Source organism: Alosa sapidissima, chromosome 4 (genome assembly GCF_018492685.1).
Source record: "Alosa sapidissima isolate fAloSap1 chromosome 4, fAloSap1.pri, whole genome shotgun sequence".
Lineage (NCBI taxonomy): Eukaryota > Metazoa > Chordata > Actinopteri > Clupeiformes > Clupeidae > Alosa > Alosa sapidissima.
In genome coordinates this window covers 15,796,978-15,820,180 of record NC_055960.1, presented here as the reverse complement: position 1 = coordinate 15,820,180, position 23,203 = coordinate 15,796,978, and the positions used below count along the sequence as shown (strand labels likewise).

Genomic DNA, 23,203 nt, shown 5'->3' with positions numbered 1-23,203 from the left:
AGATGTTATATAAACAATGCTTGTTTGCTCAGCAAAATCATTTAATGAGTACTAAAACTATAAGCAGAAAACACAATAATGATGCATTTAAGCATACTGACTGTAGACACATCACCTCTCCCAGTGCTGTTTACATTTAAGTTTATGTTTACATTTGCATCGCATACATAAACTAAGCATCACAATTATGACCTTTGTAATCCTATTTCTAGATTTGAATAAAACAAATCATATTCAATTCTAATTCATAATTCAATCATCGCAGCATCCATAATTCTCATCCACGCAAATTACGCTGGAGCATGTCGAGCATATTTATGTAAAGATTTTATACAAATAATAGAGTCAAAATACATCCAAATAACAAATATTTGGATTTAATGAGTGAATTAGCAAAGTAGTAGCAAAGTAGCAAATTAGCCTTTTATTTAATTTTAAATCCCCAGCATCTACAATCTGCATTAGTATAATCTACTGATCTCCGTGCCTGTGGGACATCCACAATCCAGCATGTTATGTAATCAAGAACATACTGAGAGGAAAGATCAGACAGTGGTACTCTCTCCCTCCAGATGGAGGGTGCCGGGAGGTTCTGTCCATTAAATAACACCCAGCCATTAACTGTCACTAATGGTCCATTCAGTGGTCTTGAAAGCCTTTTTGTATGTACTTTTCAGTTCCAGTGACCACAGCATGCAAGGTTGAGGGCTCAGCGTGGGAACCCTGATGGAAGCTCTGCACACTAGTACTAGTAACATCTGGCCACCTTTTAGAGTCAGCCCTTTGACCAAGCAGACCTGATGTGGACAAGTCTAGGAAAGATATAGGGTATACTGTACAACTAGGAAGGGCTAGAGCAAATATGTATTATGACTGGGCATGACAGAATGATAAATAAATATCTTGTAAAATCATAAGGTCTTACGAGAACATAGGCCTATAAATTACATACATTACATTAATTAGCTTTATCCCTGCTTTAAGGCATCAATATTCTTCCTTTAAATACTTTCACATACCATTTGTTTGATAATATATGTTTTCCCAGCTTTAAAGGGTTGTATGCTCAATATTGAAAATTTGACTCAGGTCAGTGACATGTATGAGAACAGACCACCACACGTGTGTGTACAGTGGTGGACAACGTGTGCCCTGTCAGCATCATTGACCCCAACATCAGGCAGCAGATTAACTGTCCTCAAAGAGTCAGTCCTTTCCCACATCCACACAGTGGGTCTGTGGGTCTCTCTCAATCACCCCCAACCCAGCACCTGTTCCCCTGAGGTTTGACCATTGTGCCCCAGCAATGGGAGAATTCAGCATTTGGCAGCTCCACACTCCTCATTGTCCTCTGCAGCTCAGCCATTGGCTGCTGACTGTGAGAAACTCCAACGAGCCCAAGACCCACACATTCATATGGAGATCTGGGAGTATAAATAGAGGACATAAAGCCAGTGCTGATCAGATTCACTCTACACAGAGAGATCTACAGCAGCTACAGCAATGGCACCTACAATCACTTCCTCAGCAGGCTACTCAAAGGAACATTTGAGTCTGAACCTTAAGGTAAATATTGTACCCAATCTCTTTCAGATTTTCCAAAAACGTTCATTGACTTCACACTCTGTGCATATTTAAAGACCAAATGTATTAATGACATCTACTTCCTATTTGCAGATAAGAAAACCCATTGTGGAGAAGATGCGCAGGGATCGCATTAACAAAAGTATTGAGGACCTCAAGGATCTCCTGGGTCCACAGCTCCTCAACCAGCAGCCCGACTCCAAGCTGGAGAAAGCTGACATCCTGGAGATGACCGTTTGCCTCCTGAGACGACAGCTCCAGCATAAGACTCTGCCTTCATCTGATGATGTTCTTCAGGGATTCTCCACGTGTGCCAAAGAAGATGTTCACTTCCTGTCAAAAAGTCATGGAACTGTGCTGAGCCACTTCCAGACCCAGAAGCCGTCCTCTGATGAGGACATGCCAGATCAAGCCCTGCCTCAGATTAGTGTGCTGAATCAGCACACACTGAGCAAAGAGAAGAGTCCAGCCAAGAGCGCCCCCTGGAGGCCTTGGTAGAAAACTGAAGTATAGTTCAACATGAACTAAGACTGTCATTGGTTAAGCCTGCAAATGCAGGCGTTATGTTTTCTTTTTATCTGAAAAGAATGTAAGATCATTTCCAGGAGGAAATATGGAATACCATATCTGTGATATGGACTGCCAATTGTCTTCAGCGAAGACTTTCTTACACGTGGCAAGTTCTATATTTTGCAAAATAGCCATATTGGTGATATTTTCACAGCTGAAAATAACTCAAATGCTATGTTATTGAAATAATGACTACAACCTGTTTACTAAGTAAACTGTTGTCTCTTTGGAAACTGCACTGACTTCATTAATGGAGTTTTCTCAATGAGGGATTTTTTTTTTATCTCAACAATGAGAAATGTAAAACTTTCTTAACATTTAAGAAACATGAATGTTGTGCTTTCAATGAAATGCATCTCTTATGTGCTGTAATAACAACAAATAGCATTGATGTAAAGCTTCCATTGTCTTTTATAAAGACCTGTTATGTTTGTCTCATTAGAGATCAACTTGTTGATTAATGTCACATAGACAAGGATTTTGTTTTAAGATGTTAGAAACTGATTTAATTTACGGGAATTCTCAAGGAGGGAGGTTTTCTCACGTACCGTAACAATGGGAGAAATTTTTAACTTTCTTAACATTTAAGAAACTTGAATGTTGTGTTTTCAATGAAATGCATCTCTTATGTGCTGTAATAACCACAAATAGCTTTGATATGAAGCTTCCATTGTCTTTTATAAAGACCTGTTATATTTGTCTCAGTAGAGATCAACCTGTTCAACAATGTCAATAGACAATCATTTTGTTCTAAGTTGTTAAACATTTTTATTGATTTCAAATGGCTTAATTATCAAGCCAGAAAAGTACAATAAATCAATCTCTGCATATTTGACTCTCGCTTGTCTCTCTTTTATCAATAGTTACTATTAATAGTCATGTAGCTCTAGTTTAAGGAAAGTCAGACTTAAAAATAGTCAATAGACAGCTGTGTTAAGTAAACACTGTCAATTGCCAGCCTTTTTTAATCTGAACCACTCCTTGCTGCACATCATAAAGCCCAAACCTCACCCAAGCTTCCCCATAACTGTTTGCTTTTGTATCATAAAGAATGCATTGTTTACATATATTTTCTTAGCAGAAATCTAGCTAGACAGTGTGTGTAATAAATGTCAACAAATAGTTACCTCTGCAGTAAAGTAACTTCAGAAGGTACATTTCTTTATCCATATCATTAGTAAAAAAATAACAGTATGCTCAGATGGTCAGCATCTGTGGGCTGGAAAGTAGCTGTACCTGAATTTCAATTCCACATCATTTCATTAACAACCTTGAGATTTGGAGATGTTTTTGCATCATTGTTAAGCCAACTATTGGATCCAGTGGCACCTGTTGAAACACACTGTGATTTGATGTTCACGGTGTGTCTATGAAGAACCAAGCAATTATGTCACTGGGTAAGTGATTGTGGCTTCCAGATGTTTAAATTAGACAGTTCATGACAGAAGCGGTTAGAGCTGACATGATAGTATACACTAAATGATTTATCTAACTGCTCTGGCATGTTTTCGTCTGTATAATTAAAATCCCTTTTGACTGTACACATTCACAGAAATGAAGTACAAAAGTAGTAAAATACAGGATTATTTTACAATATTCCAATTAAATGCAAAATGGTTCTATCTATTTGTTTCTGATGTGTGTTGAAACCAACACAATTTCATCAACAATGATAGACTGCTTCTACTATTGCATGCATGTTCGCTGTTTTGGCAATGAAACCAAAATGCAGGATTGGTTCACTGATCTTTTCATTCATGCTGATCATATTGGAACATTACAGCTTTCAAAACACTATACAAATGTGATAGTGAAGGAAAATGATATATCAAGTAGAAAAAGGCATCATCTTTGTTTTACAGTCGTCATACAGGCTCATAAAATATGCTTGAGTATGACATTATGAATGTGGATAGTGTTTCTTGCCTTAAAGTATCATAATGAATTTGAAGAAATGTTATATCTCATATTATTCATACTCGATGGTTGTTAAATCAAAACAATTCATAAATGTAATCTAATCCAGTGGTTGCATAGAAACTGAATTAGACCCCAGTGCTCTCACTGTCAGCTGGGCAGCAGGGGGATGAAGCTCCTTGACTAATGTGGAGGGTAATGAGACACACTTCTATTGTTCCCCCATTGAAGAGCAGAGAATGGAGAGAGTGTGGGAAAGTGTGGTGGACTCTCTCACAGACCTCCTGTGGGACAATTGACACAATCTTGAAACATCAGAATTTGCTTAGTGTTCTACAAAAAACTGTGATGCTAATATCAGGGCAGAATCTGTAGAGCTCTTCAGTAAATAAAGGGTCAAATCAAATGATGTTTACTAAACAACATACATGTACTGTACACCTGTTTTGTATACGATTCTGAGAACAAATGAGAAATGTTTCAGTTTGTTCAAAACTGAAATGCATGCATCTCAAAGTCAGGAGGCCTGTACAATTTCTACCACTGCAAGAAGGACACTTAACCTGAAGATCCATTGTAAACAGCTTAATTATGGTTGAGATTAAATGTTAGTCTTGATGCCCTTATCCAGTCGTGATGAGGCACACTTCCATTATTCACAGGGGACTGTCAATGGTCAAAGTGTGGGAAAGCTCTGGAGAGGAGAGTCTCAGTTCCTGGTCATTGACATCCACAGTCCCACTGGTGATTCAACAAATACACAAGGGAATAGGCGTGTGTGCTATACTAATAATCAGGGGCGTAGTGCTAAAATAAGAGGTGGGGTAAACTATGAATTCTGTGATCACAGTAAGGTGGACTGCGCCATGCGGTATCAGATTTTTTTCTGAAGACATTCAGAACATGTTTGAAGATGGTAGAGATTATTGTCCAATATTTATAACAATACCAGTGGTAATGGTTCTTAGAGTGTTGATGAGTGTACATATTGTGAATGTGGATAATACAGTTTGATGTTTGAATGTTAAAAGTTGCAATTGGTAACACTTTTGAGTGGTGGAAAACCTCTAATAAGAGCTGGATATACTATATTTCTGAAATTTCAGAGGTGGATAAACTGAGTTTACTTGTGTTGAGCGTCCACTGCAGCTCTGATAATAATGAAATCATTTCTTAAAAACTGCATATCATCAAGACTTTACTTTATGACCAACGTCAGAGCCATGCACTGCAGTGTGTTCAAGCCAAGGTAAAAATTTAGCATGCATGAATGGCATAATTAAACAATCAAGAAGAAATCTCTGATGTACTGAGGAATGAGTACACTAGTCTCTGTCAGTATTAATGTATTCATACAGAAACTAAAAAGTCTAAACTCATATGAATCCTTCTTCAAACCAACTCCAGTTTGGTCTTGAATTTTGACGTCGAAATCATGAATTTGGTGAATCACATCAAAGCTCAGCCAATAAGATTCTTTCCCTCCAGATGGTTTGTGATGTCATTCTCTGAGCTGATAGTCACCATTCCTCAACATGGGTGATTAGAGAAGCTTTTGTAATGCATAGAGGCCTGAGTGTGGGAAACTCAAATGACCGCTCTACCAGCAACATGACAGAGGAAGACATCTGGTACATCTGCAGAACAGAGAGGGAAGGGAATGTTCCGAAGACAATTTCCCCTCCATATTGTTATTTTCACAAAGATTTGATTACAAAATGCACCACAGCAGTGCAGCAACATGGAAACAATTGTCATTCTTATTGCATTTTTTAAATTAATGAGTTCACAAAAGCACTGAGCTTGACAAAAGTGAAAGCTTGCATGAATGCATAAAAACTCCAAGAGTTTTCAGACTCGTTGTAGTTGTTGAATGTTTCAAGAATTCTGTAGTAAAATTACTTAAAGATCTCAGACATGTTTTCTCAGCCTATCATTAAAGGATAGTGCACAATATTTGAATCCTCAAACAGAAAGACTATGACATGCATGAACACACCACCACACGTGTGTATACAGTGGTGGGCTACATGTGCCCTGTCAGCATCAATGACCCCAACATCAGGCAGCAGATTAACTCTCCTCACAGGGTCAGTCCTTTCCCACATCCACACAGTGGGTCTGTGGGTCTCTCTCCATCACCCCCAACCCAGCACCTGTTCCCCTGAGGTTTGACCATTGTGCCCCAGCAATGGGAGAATCCAGCATGTGGCAGCTCCACACTCCTCATTGTCCTCTGCAGCTCAGCCATTGGCTGCTGACTGTGAGAAACTCCAACCAGCCCAAGGCCCACACATTAATATGGAGATCTGGGTGTATAAATAGAGGACATGAAGTCAGTTCTGATCAGATTCATTCTACACAGAGAGATCTACTGCAGCTACAGCAATGGCACCTACAATCACTTCAACAGCAGATTACCCAAAGGAACACCTGAGTCTGAATCTTAAGGTAAATATTGTAACCAAACTCTTTCAGATTTTCCAAAAACGTTCATTGACTTCACACTCTGTGCATATTTAAAGACCAAATGTATTAATGACATCTACTTCCTATTTGCAGATAAGAAAACCCATTGTGGAGAAGATGCGCAGGGATCGCATTAACAAAAGTATTGAGGACCTCAAGTATCTCCTGGGTCCAAAGCTCCTCAACCAGCAGCCCGAGTCCAAGCTGGAGAAAGCTGACATCCTGGAGATGACCGTTTGCCTTCTTAGACGACAGCTCCAGCATAAGACTCTGCCTTCATCTGATGATGTTCTTCAGGGATTCTCCACGTGTGCCAAAGAAGATGTTCACTTCCTGTCAAAAAGTCATGGAACTGTGCTGAGCCACTTCCGGACCCAGAAGCCGTCCTCTGATGAGGACATGCCAGATCAAGCCCTGCCTCAGATTAGTGTGCTGAATCAGCACACACTGAGCAAAGAGAAGAGTCCAGCCAAGAGCGCCCCCTGGAGGCCTTGGTAGAAAACTGAAGTATAGTTCAACATGAACTAAGACTGTCATTGGTTAAGCCTGCAAATGCAGGCGTTATGTTTTCTTTTTATCTGAAAAGAATGTAAGATCATTTCCAGGAGGAAATATGGAATACCATATCTGGGATATGGACTGCCAATTGTCTTCAGCGAAGACTTTCTTACACGTGGCAAGTTCTATAATTTGCAAAATAGCCATATTGGTGATATTTTCACAGCTGAAAATAACTCAAATGCTATGTTATTGAAATAATGACTACACCCTGTTTACTAAGTAAACTGTTGTATCTTTGGAAATTGCACTGACTTCATTAATGGAGTTTTCTTAATGAGGGATTTTTTTTTTATCTCAACAATGAGAAATGTAAAACTTTCTTAACATTTAAGAAACATGAATGTTGTGCTTTCAATGAAATGCATCTCTTATGTGCTGTAATAACCACAAATAGCATTGATGTAAAGCTTCCATTGTCTTTTATAAAGACCTGTTATGCTTTTTCTCATTAGAGAACAACTTGTTGACTAATGTCACATAGACAAGGATTTTTTTCTAAGATGTTAGAAACTGATTTAATTAATGGGAATTCTCAAGGAGGGAGGTTTTCTCACTTACCTTAACAATGGGAGACATTTTACACTTTCTTAACATTTAAGAAACTTGAATGTTTTGTTTTCAATGAAATGCATCTCTTATGTGCTGTAATAACCACAAATAGCTTTGATATGAAGCTTCCATTGTCTTTTAGAAAGACCTGTTATATTTGTCTCAGTAGAGATCAACCTGTTCAACAATGTCAATAGACAATAATTTTGTTCTAAGTTGTTAAACATTTTTATTGATTTCAAATGGCTTAATTCTCAAGCCAGAAAAGTACAATAAATCAATCTCTGCATATTTGACTCTCGCTTGTCTCTCTTTTATCAATAGTTACTATTAAAGAAGTAAAGTAACTTCAGAAGGTACATTTCTTTATCCATATCATTAGTAAAAAAATAACAGTATGCTCAGATGGTCAGCATCTGTGGGCTGGAAAGTAGCTGTACCTGAATTTCAATTCCACATCATTTCATTAACAACCTTGAGATTTGGAGATGTTTTTGCAACATTGTTAAGCCAACTATTGGATCCAGTGGCACCTGTTGAAACACACTGTGATTTGATTTTCACGGTGTCTATGAAGAACCAAGCAATTATCTCAGTGGGTAAGTGATTGTGGCTTCCGGATGTTTAAATTAGATAGTTCATGCCAGAAGCGGTTAGAGCTGACATGATAGTATACACTAAATGATTTATCTAACTGCTCTGGAATGTTTTCGTCTGTATAATTAAAATCCCTTTTGACTGTACATATTCACAGAAATTATGTACAAACGTAGTAAAATACAGGATTATTTTACAATATTCCAAATAAATGCAAAATGGTTCTATCTATTTGTTTCTGATGTGTGTTGAAACCAACACAATTTCATCAACAGTGATAGACTGCGTCTACTATTGCATGCATGTTCGATGTTTTGGCAATGAAACCAAAATGCAGGATTGGTTCACTGATCTTTTCATTCATGCTGATCATATTGAAACATTACAGCTTTCAAAACACTATACAAATGTGATAGTGAAGGAAAATGTTATATCAAGTATAAAAAGGCATCATCTTTGTTTTACAGTCGTCATACAGGCTCATAAAATATGCTTGAGTATGGCATTATGAATGTGGATAGTGTTTCTTGCCTTAAAGTATCATAATGAATTTGAAGAAATGTTATATCTCATATTATTCATACTCGATGTTTGTTAAATCAAAACAATTCATAAATGTAATCTAATCCAGTGGTTGCATAGAAACTGAATTAGACCCCACTGCTCTCATTGTCAGCTGGGCAGCAGGGGGATGAAGCTCTTTGACTAATGTGGAGGGTAATGAGACACACTTCTATTGTTCCCCCATTGAAGAGCAGAGAATGGAGAGAGTGTGGGAAAGAGTGGTGGACTCTTTCACAGACCTCCTGTGGGACAATAGACACAATCTTGAAACATCAGAATTTACTTGGTGTTCTACAAAAAACTGTGATGCTAATATCAGGGCAGAATCTGTAGAGCTCTTCAGTAAATAAAGGGTCAAATCAAATGATATTTACTAAACAACATACATGTACTGTACATATACCTGTTTTGTATACAATTCTGAGAACAAATGAGAAATGTTTCAGTTTGTTCAAAACTGAAATGCATGCATCTCAAAGTCAGGAGGCCTGTAAAATGGCTACCACTGGAAGAAGGACACTTAACCTGAAGATCCATCGTAAACAGCTTAATTATGGTTGAGATTAAATGTTAGTCTTGATGCCCTTATCCAGTCCTGATAAGGCACACTTCCATTATTCACAGGGGACTGTCAATGGTCAAAGTGTGGGAAAGCTCTGGAAAGGAGAGTCTCAGTTCCTGGTCATTGACATCCACAGTCCCACTGGTGATTCCACAAATACACAAGGGAATAGGCGTGTGGGCTATACTAATAATCAGGGGAGTAGTGCTAAAATAAGAGGTGGGGTAAACTATGAATTCTGTGATCACAGTAAGGTGGACTGCGCCATGCGGTATCAGATTTTTTTCTGAAGACATTCAGAACATGTTTGAAGATGGTAGAGATTATTGTCCAATATTTATAACAATACCAGTGGTAATGGTTCTTAGAGTGTTGATGAGTGTACATATTGTGAATGTGGATAATACAGTTTGATGTTTGAATGTTAAAAGTTGCAATTGGTAACACTTTTGAGTGGTGGAAAACCTCTAATAAGAGCTGGATATACTATATTTCTGAAATTTCAGAGGTGGATAAACTGAGTTTACTTGTGTTGAGCGTCCACTGCAGCTCTGATAATAATGAAATCATTTCTTAAAAACTGCATATCATCAAGACTTTACTTTATGACCAACGTCAGAGCCATGCACTGCAGTGTGTTCAAGCCAAGGTAAAAATTTAGCATGCATGAATGGCATAATTAAACAATCAAGAAGAAATCTCTGATGTACTGAGGAATGAGTACACTAGTCTCTGTCAGTATTAATGTATTCATACAGAAACTAAAAAGTCTAAACTCATATGAATCCTTCTTCAAACCAACTCCAGTTTGGTCTTGAATTTTGACGTCGAAATCATGAATTTGGTGAATCACATCAAAGCTCAGCCAATAAGATTCTTTCCCTCCAGATGGTTTGTGATGTCATTCTCTGAGCTGATAGTCACCATTCCTCAACATGGGTGATTAGAGAAGCTTTTGTAATGCATAGAGGCCTGAGTGTGGGAAACTCAAATGACCGCTCTACCAGCAACATGACAGAGGAAGACATCTGGTACATCTGCAGAACAGAGAGGGAAGGGAATGTTCCGAAGACAATTTCCCCTCCATATTGTTATTTTCACAAAGATTTGATTACAAAATGCACCACAGCAGTGCAGCAACATGGAAACAATTGTCATTCTTATTGCATTTTTTAAATTAATGAGTTCACAAAAGCACTGAGCTTGACAAAAGTGAAAGCTTGCATGAATGCATAAAAACTCCAAGAGTTTTCAGACTCGTTGTAGTTGTTGAATGTTTCAAGAATTCTGTAGTAAAATTACTTAAAGATCTCAGACATGTTTTCTCAGCCAATCATTAAAGGATAGTGCACAATATTTGAACTCTCAAACAGAAAGACTATGACATGCATAAACACACCACCACACGTGTGTATACAGTGTGAGCAACGTGTGCCCTGTCAGCATCATTGACCCCAACATCAGGCAGCAGATTAACTCTCCTCACAGGGTCAGTCCTTTCCCACATCCACACAGTGGGTCTGTGGGTCTCTCTCCATCACCCCCAACCCAGCACCTGTTCCCCTGAGGTTTGACCATTGTGCCCCAGCAATGGGAGAATCCAGCATGTGGCAGCTCCACACTCCTCATTGTCCTCTGCAGCTCAGCCATTGGCTGCTGACTGTGAGAAACTCCAACCAGCCCAAGACCCACAAATTCATATGGAGATCTGGGAGTATAAATAGAGGACATGAAGCCAGTTCTGATCAGATTCACTCTACACAGAGAGATCTACAGTACTGCAGCTACAGCAATGGCACCTACAATCACTTCAACAGCAGATTACCCAAAGGAACACCTGAGTCTGAACCTTAAGGTAAATATTGTACCCAATCTCTTTCAGATTTTCCAAAAACGTTCATTGACTTCACACTCTGTGCATATTTAAAGACCAAATGTATTAATGACATCTACTTCCTATTTGCAGATAAGAAAACCCATTGTGGAGAAGATGCGCAGGGATCGCATTAACAAAAGTATTGAGGACCTCAAGGATCTCCTGGGTCCACAGCTCCTCAACCAGCAGCCCGACTCCAAGCTGGAGAAAGCTGACATCCTGGAGATGACCGTTTGCCTCCTGCGACGACAGCTCCAGCATAAGACTCTGCCTTCATCTGATGATGTTCTTCAGGGATTCTCCACGTGTGCCAAAGAAGATGTTCACTTCCTGTCAAAAAGTCATGGAACTGTGCTGAGCCACTTCCGGACCCAGAAGCCGTCCTCTGATGAGGACATGCCAGATCAAGCCCAAGGTTCAACATGAACTAAGACGGTCATTGGTTAATCCTGCAAATGCAGGCGTTATGTTTTCTTTTTATCTGAAAAGAATGTAAGATCATTTCCAGGAGGAAATATGGAATACCATATCTGGGATATGGACTGCCAATTGTCTTCAGCGAAGACTTTCTTACACGTATAATTTGCAAAATAGCCATATTGGTGATATTTTCACAGCTGAAAATAACTCAAATGCTATGTTATTGAAATAATGACTACACCCTGTTTACTAAGTAAACTGTTGTATCTTTGGAAATTGCACTGACTTCATTAATGGAGTTTTCTTAATGAGGGATTTTTTTTTATCTCAACAATGAGAAATGTAAAACTTTCTTAACATTTAAGAAACATGAATGTTGTGCTTTCAATGAAATGCATCTCTTATGTGCTGTAATAACCACAAATAGCATTGATGTAAAGCTTCCATTGTCTTTTATAAAGACCTATTATGTTTGTCTCATTAGAGAACAACTTGTTGACTAATGTCACATAGACAAGGATTTTGTTATTTTGTTCTAAGATGTTAGAAACTGATTTAATTAATGGGAATTCTCAAGGAGGGAGGTTTTCTCACTTACCTTAACAATGGGAGAAATTTTACACTTTCTTAACATTTAAGAAACTTGAATGTTGTGTTTTCAATGAAATGCATCTCTTATGTGCTGTAATAACCACAAATAGCTTTGATATGAAGCTTCCATTGTCTTTTATAAAGACCTGTTATATTTGTCTCGGTGGAGATCAACCTGTTCAACAATGTCAATAGACAATAATTTTGTTCTAAGTTGTTAAAAATTTTTATTGATTTCAAATGGCTTAATTCTCAAGCCAGAAAAGTACAATAAATCAATCTCTGCATATTTGACTCTCGCTTGTCTCTCTTTTATCAATAGTTATATTAAAGAAGTAAAGTAACTTCAGAAGGTACATTTCTTTATCCATATCATTAGTAAAAAAATAACAGTATGCTCAGATGGTCAGCATCTGTGGGCTGGAAAGTAGCTGTACCTGAATTTCAATTCCACATAATTTCATTAACAACCTTGAGATTTGGAGATGTTTTTGCAACATTGTTAAGCCAACTATTGGATCCAGTGGCACCTGTTGAAACACACTGTGATTTGATGTTCACGGTGTCTATGAAGAACCAAGCAATTATGTCACTGGGTAAGTGATTGTGGCTTCCGGATGTTTAAATTAGACAGTTCATGCCAGGAGCGGTTAGAGCTGACATGATAGTATACACTAAATGATTTATCTAACTGCTCTGGCATGTTTTTGCCTGTATAATTAAAACCCCTTTTGACTGTACACATTCACAGAAATTAAGTACAAAAGTAGTAAAATACAGGATTATTTTACAATATTCCAATTAAATGCAAAATGGTTCTATCTATTTGTTTCTGATGTGTGTTGAAACCAACACAATTTCATCAACAGTGATAGACTGCGTCTACTATTGCATGCATGTTCGCTGTTTTGGCAATGAAACCAAAATGCAGGATTGGTTCACTGATCTTTTCATTCATGCTGATCATATTGAAACATTACAGCTTTCAAAACACTATACAAATGTGATAGTGAAGGAAAATGTTATATCAAGTAGAAAAAGGCATCATCTTTGTTTTACAGTCGTCATACAGGCTCATAAAATATGCTTGAGTATGGCATTATGAATGTGGATAGTGTTTCTTGCCTTAAAGTATCATAATGAATTTGAAGAAATGTTATATCTCATATTATTCATACTCGATGTTTGTTAAATCAAAACAATTCATAAATGTAATCTAATCCAGTGGTTGCATAGAAACTGAATTAGACCCCACTGCTTTCACTGTTAGCTGGGCAGCAGGGGGATGAAGCTCCTTGACTAATGTGGAGGGTAATGAGACACACTTCTATTGTTCCCCCATTGAAGAGCAGAGAATGGAGAGAGTGTGGGAAAACGTGGTGGACTCTCTCACAGACCTCCTGTGGGACAATAGACACAATCTTGAAACATCAGAATTTGCTTGGTGTTCTACAAAAAACTGTGATGCTAATATCAGGGCAGAATCTGTAGAGCTCTTCAGTAAATAAAGGGTCAAATCAAATGATATTTACTAAACAACATACATTTACTGTACATATACCTGTTTTGTATACAATTCTGAGAACAAATGAGAAATGTTTCAGTTTGTTCAAAACTGAAATGCATGTATCTCAAATTCAGGAAGACTGTAAAATTTCTACCACTGGAAGAAGGACACTTAACCTGAAGATCCATTGTAAACAGCTTAATTATGGTTGAGATTAAATGTTAGTCTTGATGCCCTTATCCAGTCGTGATAAGGCACACTTCCATTATTCACAGGGGACTGTCAATGGTCAAAGTGTGGGAAAGCTCTGGAAAGGAGAGTCTCAGTTCCTGGTCATTGACATCCACAGTCCCACTGGTGATTCAACAAACACTCAAGGGAATAGGCGTGTGTGCTATACTAAAAATCAGGGGAGTAGTGCTAAAAGAAGAGGTGGGGTAAACTATGAATTCTGTGATGTGGTAAGGTGTACTGCACCATGCGGTATCAGATTTTTTAAAAAGACATTCAGAACATGTTTGAAGATGGTAGAGGTTATTGTCCAATATTTATAACAATACCAGTGGTAATGGTTCTTAGAGTGTTGATGAGTGTACATATTATGAATGTGGATAATACAGTTTGATGTTTGATATTACAAATTGCAATTGGCAAATAAACACTTTTGAGTGGTGGAAAAACTCTAATGAGTGCTGGATAAACTATATTTCTGAAATTCCAGAGGTGGATGAACTGAGTTTACTTGCAGCCCTGATAATAATGAAATGATTTCTCAAAAAATTGCATATCATCAAGACTTTACTTTATGACAAACGTCAGACCCACGCACTACAGTGTGTTCAAGCCAAGGTAAAAAGTTAGCATGCATGAATGGCATAATTAAACATTCAAGAAGGAAACTCTGATGTACTGAGGAATGAGTACACTAGTCTCTGTCAGTATTAATGTATTCATACAGAAACTAAAAAGTCTAAACTCATATGAATCCTTCTTCAAACCAACTCCAGTTTGGTCTTGAATTTTGACGTTGAAATCATGAATTTGGTGAATCACATCAAAGCTCAGCCAATAAGATTCTTTCCCTCCAGATGGTTTGTGATGTCATTCTCTGAGCTGACAGTCACCATTCCTCAACATGGGTGATTAGAGAAGCTTTTGTAATGCATAGAGGCCTGAGTGTGGGAAACTCAAATGACCGCTCTACCAGCAACATGACAGAGGAAGACATCTGGTACATCTGCAGAACAGAGAGGGAAGGGAATGTTCCGAAGACAATTTCCCCTCCATATTGTTATTTTCACAAAGATTTGATTACAAAATGCACCACAGCAGTGCAGCAACATGGAAACAATTGTCATTCTTATTGCATTTTTTAAATTAATGAGTTCACAAAAGCACTGAGCTTGACAAAAGTGAAAGCTTGCATGAATGCATAAAAACTCCAAGAGTTTTCAGACTCGTTGTAGTTGTTGAATGTTTCAAGAATTCTGTAGTAAAATTACTTAAAGATCTCAGACATGTTTTCTCAGCCTATCATTAAAGGATAGTGCACAATATTTGAATTCTCATACAGAAAGACTATGACATGCATGAACACACAACCACACGTGTGTATACAGTGGTGGGCTACATGTGCCCTGTCAGCATCAATGACCCCAACATCAGGCAGCAGATTAACTCTCCTCACAGGGTCAGTCCTTTCCTGGGTCTCTCTCCATCACCCCCAACCCAGCACCTGTTCCCCTGAGGTTTGACCATTGTGCCCCAGCAATGGGAGAATCCAGCATGTGGCAGCTCCACACTCCTCATTGTCCTCTGCAGCTCAGCCATTGGCTGCTGACTGTGAGAAACTCCAACCAGCCCAAGACCCACAAATTCATATGGAGATCTGGGAGTATAAATAGAGGACATGAAGCCAGTTCTGATCAGATTCACTCTACACAGAGAGATCTACAGTACTGCAGCTACAGCAATGGCACCTACAATCACTTCAACAGCAGATTACCCAAAGGAACACCTGAGTCTGAACCTTAAGGTAAATATTGTACCCAATCTCTTTCAGATTTTCCAAAAACGTTCATTGACTTCACACTCTGTGCATATTTAAAGACCAAATGTATTAATGACATCTACTTCCTATTTGCAGATAAGAAAACCCATTGTGGAGAAGATGCGCAGGGATCGCATTAACAAAAGTATTGAGGACCTCAAGGATCTCCTGGGTCCACAGCTCCTCAACCAGCAGCCCGACTCCAAGCTGGAGAAAGCTGACATCCTGGAGATGACCGTTTGCCTCCTGCGACGACAGCTCCAGCATAAGACTCTGCCTTCATCTGATGATGTTCTTCAGGGATTCTCCACGTGTGCCAAAGAAGATGTTCACTTCCTGTCAAAAAGTCATGGAACTGTGCTGAGCCACTTCCGGACCCAGAAGCCGTCCTCTGATGAGGACATGCCAGATCAAGCCCAAGGTTCAACATGAACTAAGACGGTCATTGGTTAATCCTGCAAATGCAGGCGTTATGTTTTCTTTTTATCTGAAAAGAATGTAAGATCATTTCCAGGAGGAAATATGGAATACCATATCTGGGATATGGACTGCCAATTGTCTTCAGCGAAGACTTTCTTACACGTATAATTTGCAAAATAGCCATATTGGTGATATTTTCACAGCTGAAAATAACTCAAATGCTATGTTATTGAAATAATGACTACACCCTGTTTACTAAGTAAACTGTTGTATCTTTGGAAATTGCACTGACTTCATTAATGGAGTTTTCTTAATGAGGGATTTTTTTTTATCTCAACAATGAGAAATGTAAAACTTTCTTAACATTTAAGAAACATGAATGTTGTGCTTTCAATGAAATGCATCTCTTATGTGCTGTAATAACCACAAATAGCATTGATGTAAAGCTTCCATTGTCTTTTATAAAGACCTATTATGTTTGTCTCATTAGAGAACAACTTGTTGACTAATGTCACATAGACAAGGATTTTGTTATTTTGTTCTAAGATGTTAGAAACTGATTTAATTAATGGGAATTCTCAAGGAGGGAGGTTTTCTCACTTACCTTAACAATGGGAGAAATTTTACACTTTCTTAACATTTAAGAAACTTGAATGTTGTGTTTTCAATGAAATGCATCTCTTATGTGCTGTAATAACCACAAATAGCTTTGATATGAAGCTTCCATTGTCTTTTATAAAGACCTGTTATATTTGTCTCGGTGGAGATCAACCTGTTCAACAATGTCAATAGACAATAATTTTGTTCTAAGTTGTTAAAAATTTTTATTGATTTCAAATGGCTTAATTCTCAAGCCAGAAAAGTACAATAAATCAATCTCTGCATATTTGACTCTCGCTTGTCTCTCTTTTATCAATAGTTATATTAAAGAAGTAAAGTAACTTCAGAAGGTACATTTCTTTATCCATATCATTAGTAAAAAAATAACAGTATGCTCAGATGGTCAGCATCTGTGGGCTGGAAAGTAGCTGTACCTGAATTTCAATTCCACATAATTTCATTAACAACCTTGAGATTTGGAGATGTTTTTGCAACATTGTTAAGCCAACTATTGGATCCAGTGGCACCTGTTGAAACACACTGTGATTTGATGTTCACGGTGTCTATGAAGAACCAAGCAATTATGTCACTGGGTAAGTGATTGTGGCTTCCGGATGTTTAAATTAGACAGTTCATGCCAGGAGCGGTTAGAGCTGACATGATAGTATACACTAAATGATTTATCTAACTGCTCTGGCATGTTTTTGCCTGTATAATTAAAACCCCTTTTGACTGTACACATTCACAGAAATTAAGTACAAAAGTAGTAAAATACAGGATTATTTTACAATATTCCAATTAAATGCAAAATGGTTCTATCTATTTGTTTCTGATGTGTGTTGAAACCAACACAATTTCATCAACAGTGATAGACTGCGTCTACTATTGCATGCATGTTCGCTGTTTTGGCAATGAAACCAAAATGCAGGATTGGTTCACTGATCTTTTCATTCATGCTGATCATATTGAAACATTACAGCTTTCAAAACACTATACAAATGTGATAGTGAAGGAAAATGTTATATCAAGTAGAAAAAGGCATCATCTTTGTTTTACAGTCGTCATACAGGCTCATAAAATATGCTTGAGTATGGCATTATGAATGTGGATAGTGTTTCTTGCCTTAAAGTATCATAATGAATTTGAAGAAATGTTATATCTCATATTATTCATACTCGATGTTTGTTAAATCAAAACAATTCATAAATGTAATCTAATCCAGTGGTTGCATAGAAACTGAATTAGACCCCACTGCTTTCACTGTTAGCTGGGCAGCAGGGGGATGAAGCTCCTTGACTAATGTGGAGGGTAATGAGACACACTTCTATTGTTCCCCCATTGAAGAGCAGAGAATGGAGAGAGTGTGGGAAAACGTGGTGGACTCTCTCACAGACCTCCTGTGGGACAATAGACACAATCTTGAAACATCAGAATTTGCTTGGTGTTCTACAAAAAACTGTGATGCTAATATCAGGGCAGAATCTGTAGAGCTCTTCAGTAAATAAAGGGTCAAATCAAATGATATTTACTAAACAACATACATTTACTGTACATATACCTGTTTTGTATACAATTCTGAGAACAAATGAGAAATGTTTCAGTTTGTTCAAAACTGAAATGCATGTATCTCAAATTCAGGAAGACTGTAAAATTTCTACCACTGGAAGAAGGACACTTAACCTGAAGATCCATTGTAAACAGCTTAATTATGGTTGAGATTAAATGTTAGTCTTGATGCCCTTATCCAGTCGTGATAAGGCACACTTCCATTATTCACAGGGGACTGTCAATGGTCAAAGTGTGGGAAAGCTCTGGAAAGGAGAGTCTCAGTTCCTGGTCATTGACATCCACAGTCCCACTGGTGATTCAACAAACACTCAAGGGAATAGGCGTGTGTGCTATACTAAAAATCAGGGGAGTAGTGCTAAAAGAAGAGGTGGGGTAAACTATGAATTCTGTGATGTGGTAAGGTGTACTGCACCATGCGGTATCAGATTTTTTAAAAAGACATTCAGAACATGTTTGAAGATGGTAGAGGTTATTGTCCAATATTTATAACAATACCAGTGGTAATGGTTCTTAGAGTGTTGATGAGTGTACATATTATGAATGTGGATAATACAGTTTGATGTTTGATATTACAAATTGCAATTGGCAAATAAACACTTTTGAGTGGTGGAAAAACTCTAATGAGTGCTGGATAAACTATATTTCTGAAATTCCAGAGGTGGATGAACTGAGTTTACTTGCAGCCCTGATAATAATGAAATGATTTCTCAAAAAATTGCATATCATCAAGACTTTACTTTATGACAAACGTCAGACCCACGCACTACAGTGTGTTCAAGCCAAGGTAAAAAGTTAGCATGCATGAATGGCATAATTAAACATTCAAGAAGGAAACTCTGATGTACTGAGGAATGAGTACACTAGTCTCTGTCAGTATTAATGTATTCATACAGAAACTAAAAAGTCTAAACTCATATGAATCCTTCTTCAAACCAACTCCAGTTTGGTCTTGAATTTTGACGTTGAAATCATGAATTTGGTGAATCACATCAAAGCTCAGCCAATAAGATTCTTTCCCTCCAGATGGTTTGTGATGTCATTCTCTGAGCTGACAGTCACCATTCCTCAACATGGGTGATTAGAGAAGCTTTTGTAATGCATAGAGGCCTGAGTGTGGGAAACTCAAATGACCGCTCTACCAGCAACATGACAGAGGAAGACATCTGGTACATCTGCAGAACAGAGAGGGAAGGGAATGTTCCGAAGACAATTTCCCCTCCATATTGTTATTTTCACAAAGATTTGATTACAAAATGCACCACAGCAGTGCAGCAACATGGAAACAATTGTCATTCTTATTGCATTTTTTAAATTAATGAGTTCACAAAAGCACTGAGCTTGACAAAAGTGAAAGCTTGCATGAATGCATAAAAACTCCAAGAGTTTTCAGACTCGTTGTAGTTGTTGAATGTTTCAAGAATTCTGTAGTAAAATTACTTAAAGATCTCAGACATGTTTTCTCAGCCTATCATTAAAGGATAGTGCACAATATTTGAATTCTCATACAGAAAGACTATGACATGCATGAACACACAACCACACGTGTGTATACAGTGGTGGGCTACATGTGCCCTGTCAGCATCAATGACCCCAACATCAGGCAGCAGATTAACTCTCCTCACAGGGTCAGTCCTTTCCTGGGTCTCTCTCCATCACCCCCAACCCAGCACCTGTTCCCCTGAGGTTTGACCATTGTGCCCCAGCAATGGGAGAATCCAGCATGTGGCAGCTCCACACTCCTCATTGTCCTCTGCAGCTCAGCCATTGGCTGCTGACTGTGAGAAACTCCAACCAGCCCAAGACCCACACATATGGAGATCTGGGAGTATAAATAGAGGACATAAAGCCAGTGCTGATCAGATTCACTCTAGACAGAGAGATCTACTGCAGCTACAGCAATGGCGCCTACAATCACTTCAACAGCAGATTACCCAAAGGAACACCTGATTCTGAACCTTAAGGTAAATATTGTAACCAAACTCTTTCAGATTTTCCAAAAACGTTCATTGACTTCACACTCTGTGCATATTTAAAGACCAAATGTATTAATGACATATACTTCCTATTTGCAGATAAGAAAACCCATTGTGGAAAAGATGCACAGGGATCGCATTAACAAAAGTATTGAGGACCTCAAGGATCTCCTGGGTCCACAGCTCCACAACCAGCAGCCCGACTCCAATCTGGAGAAAGCTGACATCCTGGAGATGACCGTTTACCTCCTGAGACGACAACTCCAGCATAAGACTCTGCCTTCATCTGATGATGTTCTTCAGGGATTCTCCACGTGTGCCAAAGAAGATTTTCACTTCCTGTCAAAAAGTCATGGAACTGTGCTGAACTACTTCCAGACCCAGAAGCCGTCCTCTGATGAGGACATGCCAGATCAAGCCCTGCTTCAGTTCAGTGTGCTGAATCAGCACACACTGAGCAAAGAGAAGAGTCCAGCCAATAGTGCCCCCTGGAGGCCTTGGTAGAAAACTATGAAGTATAGTTCAACATGAACTAAGACTGTAATTTGTTAAGCCTGCAAATGCAGGTGTTATGTTTTCTTTTTATCTGAAAAGAATGTAAGATCATTTCCAGGAGGAAATATGGAATACCATATCTGTGATATGGACTACCAATTGTCTTTAGCGAAGACTTTCTTACAAGTGGCAAGTTCTATAATTTGCAAAATAGCCATATTGGTGACATTTTCACAGCTGAAAATAACTCAACTGTTATTGAAATAATGACTACACCATGCTTACTTTTAAAGTAAACTGTTGTTTCTTAGGAAACTGCACTGACTTCATTAATGGAATTCTCTCAATGAGGGATTTTTTTTATCTCAACAATGAGAAATGTAAAACTTTCTTAACATTTAAGAAACATGAATGTTGTGCTTTCAATGAAATGCATCTCTTATGTGCTGTAATAACCACAAATAGCATTGATGTAAAGCTTCCATTGTCTTTCATAAAGACCTATTACGTTTGTCTCATTAGAGATCAACTTGTTGACTAATGTCATATAGACAGAGATTTTGTTCTAAGATGTTAGAAACTGATTTAATTAATGGGAATTCTCAAGGAGGGAGGTTTGCTCACTTACCTTAACAATGGGAGACATTTTAAACTTTCTTAACATTTAAGAAACTTGAATGTTGTGTTTTCAATGAATGCATCTCTTATGTGCTGTAATAACCACAAATAGCTTTGATATGAAGCTTCCATTGTCTTTTATAAAGACCTGTTATATTTGTCTCAGTAGAGATCAACCTGTTCAACAAAATTGTTTTTATCAATTTCAAATGGCTTAATTCTCAAGCCAGAAAAGTACAATAAATCAATCTCTGCATATTTTACTCTCGCTTGTCTCTCTTTTATCAATAATTACTATGAATGGTTATGCAGCTTAAGGAAAGTCAGACTTAAAAATAGTCAATATATAGCTGTGTTTAGTAAACTCACTGTCAATTGCCAGCCTTTTTTAATCTGAACCACTTGCTGTACATCATAAAGCCCAAACCTCACCCAAGCTTTCCCATAACTGTTTGATTTTGTATCATAAAGAATGCATTGTTTACATATATTTTCCAAGCAGAAATCTAGCTAAACAGTGTGTGTAATAAATGTCAACAAATGGTTACCTCTGCAGTAAAGTAACCAGGTACATTTCTTTATCCACATCATTAGTAATAACTTAACAGTATGCTCAGATTGTCAGCATCTGTGGGCTGGAAAGTAGCTGTACCTGAATTTCAATTTCACATCATTTCATTGTGAGAGTATTCCAACAACCTTGAGATTTGGAGATGTTTTTGCAACATGTTTAGCCATTGGATCAAGTGGCACTTGTTGAAACACACTGTGATTTGATGTTCACGGTGTCTATGAACAACCAGGCAATTATGTCACTGGGTAAGTGGTTGTGGCTTCCGGCTGTTTAAATGAGACAGTTCATGCTAGAAATCAAATCAGAGAGCAGTTAGAGCTGACATGATAGTATACACTAAATGATGTATCTAACTGCTCTGGCATGTTTTCGTCTGTATAATTGAAACCCCTTTTGACTGTACACATTCACAGAAATTAAGTACAATAGTACAATAAAGGAATATTATTTTATCTACAAGATTCCAATTAAATACAAAATGGTTCCATCTATTTGTTTCTGATGTTTAGCAATGTTGAAATTAACACAATTTCATCAACAGTGATAGACTGCATCTACTATTGCATACATGTTTACAATGTTTTGGCAATTAAACCAAGATGCAGGATTGGTTCACTGATCTTTTCCTTCATGGTCATATTGAAACAAAACACTACACAAATGTGATAGTGAAGGAAAATGTTATATCAAGTAGAAAAAGGCATCATATTTGTTTTACAGTCGTCATACAGGCTCATAAAATATGCTTGAGTATGGCATTATGAATGTGGATAGTGTTTCTTGCCTTAAAGTATCATAATGAATTTGAAGAAATGTTATATCTCATATTATTCATACTCGATGTTTGTTAAATCAAAACAATTCATAAATGTAATCTAATCCAGTGGTTGCATAGAAACTGAATTAGACCCCACTGCTCTCACTGTCAGCTGGGCAGCAGGGGGATGAAGCTCCTTGACTAATGTGGAGGGTAATGAGACACACTTCTATTGTTCCCCCATTGAAGAGCAGAGAATGGAGAGAGTGTGGGAAAGTGTGGTGGACTCTCTCACAGACCTCCTGTGGGACAATAGACACAATCTTGAAACATCAGAATTTGCTTGGTGTTCTACAAAAAACTGTGATGCTAATATCAGG

The 23,203-nt window shown here is 37.9% G+C and overlaps 5 protein-coding genes across 5 annotated transcripts; all 5 read left to right on the top strand.

Moving 5' to 3' along the window:
- The first annotated feature begins 1,485 nt into the window (after nucleotides 1-1,485).
- Nucleotides 1,486-2,248, top strand: LOC121707398 (transcription factor HES-5-like). Its single transcript, XM_042089931.1, has 2 exons — nucleotides 1,486-1,566; nucleotides 1,678-2,248. Exons 1-2 carry the CDS (start codon nucleotides 1,504-1,506, stop codon nucleotides 2,080-2,082), a joined length of 468 nt encoding a protein of 155 aa, XP_041945865.1. The 5' UTR covers nucleotides 1,486-1,503; the 3' UTR covers nucleotides 2,083-2,248.
- Nucleotides 2,249-6,441: 4,193 nt separating this feature from the next.
- Nucleotides 6,442-7,099, top strand: LOC121707475 (transcription factor HES-5-like). The gene is made up of 2 exons (XM_042090081.1): nucleotides 6,442-6,522; nucleotides 6,634-7,099. The coding sequence occupies exons 1-2, from the start codon at nucleotides 6,460-6,462 to the stop codon at nucleotides 7,036-7,038; spliced, it is 468 nt and encodes a 155-aa protein (XP_041946015.1). The 5' UTR covers nucleotides 6,442-6,459; the 3' UTR covers nucleotides 7,039-7,099.
- Nucleotides 7,100-11,155: 4,056 nt separating this feature from the next.
- On the top strand, nucleotides 11,156-11,675 carry LOC121706999 (transcription factor HES-5-like). Its single transcript, XM_042089193.1, has 2 exons — nucleotides 11,156-11,228; nucleotides 11,340-11,675. The coding sequence occupies exons 1-2, from the start codon at nucleotides 11,166-11,168 to the stop codon at nucleotides 11,673-11,675; spliced, it is 399 nt and encodes a 132-aa protein (XP_041945127.1). The 5' UTR covers nucleotides 11,156-11,165.
- A 4,054-nt stretch (nucleotides 11,676-15,729) lies between these two features.
- Nucleotides 15,730-16,249, top strand: LOC121706998 (transcription factor HES-5-like). Its single transcript, XM_042089192.1, has 2 exons — nucleotides 15,730-15,802; nucleotides 15,914-16,249. The coding sequence occupies exons 1-2, from the start codon at nucleotides 15,740-15,742 to the stop codon at nucleotides 16,247-16,249; spliced, it is 399 nt and encodes a 132-aa protein (XP_041945126.1). The 5' UTR covers nucleotides 15,730-15,739.
- A 4,055-nt stretch (nucleotides 16,250-20,304) lies between these two features.
- Nucleotides 20,305-20,883, top strand: LOC121707310 (transcription factor HES-5-like). The gene is made up of 2 exons (XM_042089781.1): nucleotides 20,305-20,367; nucleotides 20,479-20,883. Exons 1-2 carry the CDS (start codon nucleotides 20,305-20,307, stop codon nucleotides 20,881-20,883), a joined length of 468 nt encoding a protein of 155 aa, XP_041945715.1.
- The last annotated feature ends 2,320 nt before the right edge of the window (nucleotides 20,884-23,203 follow it).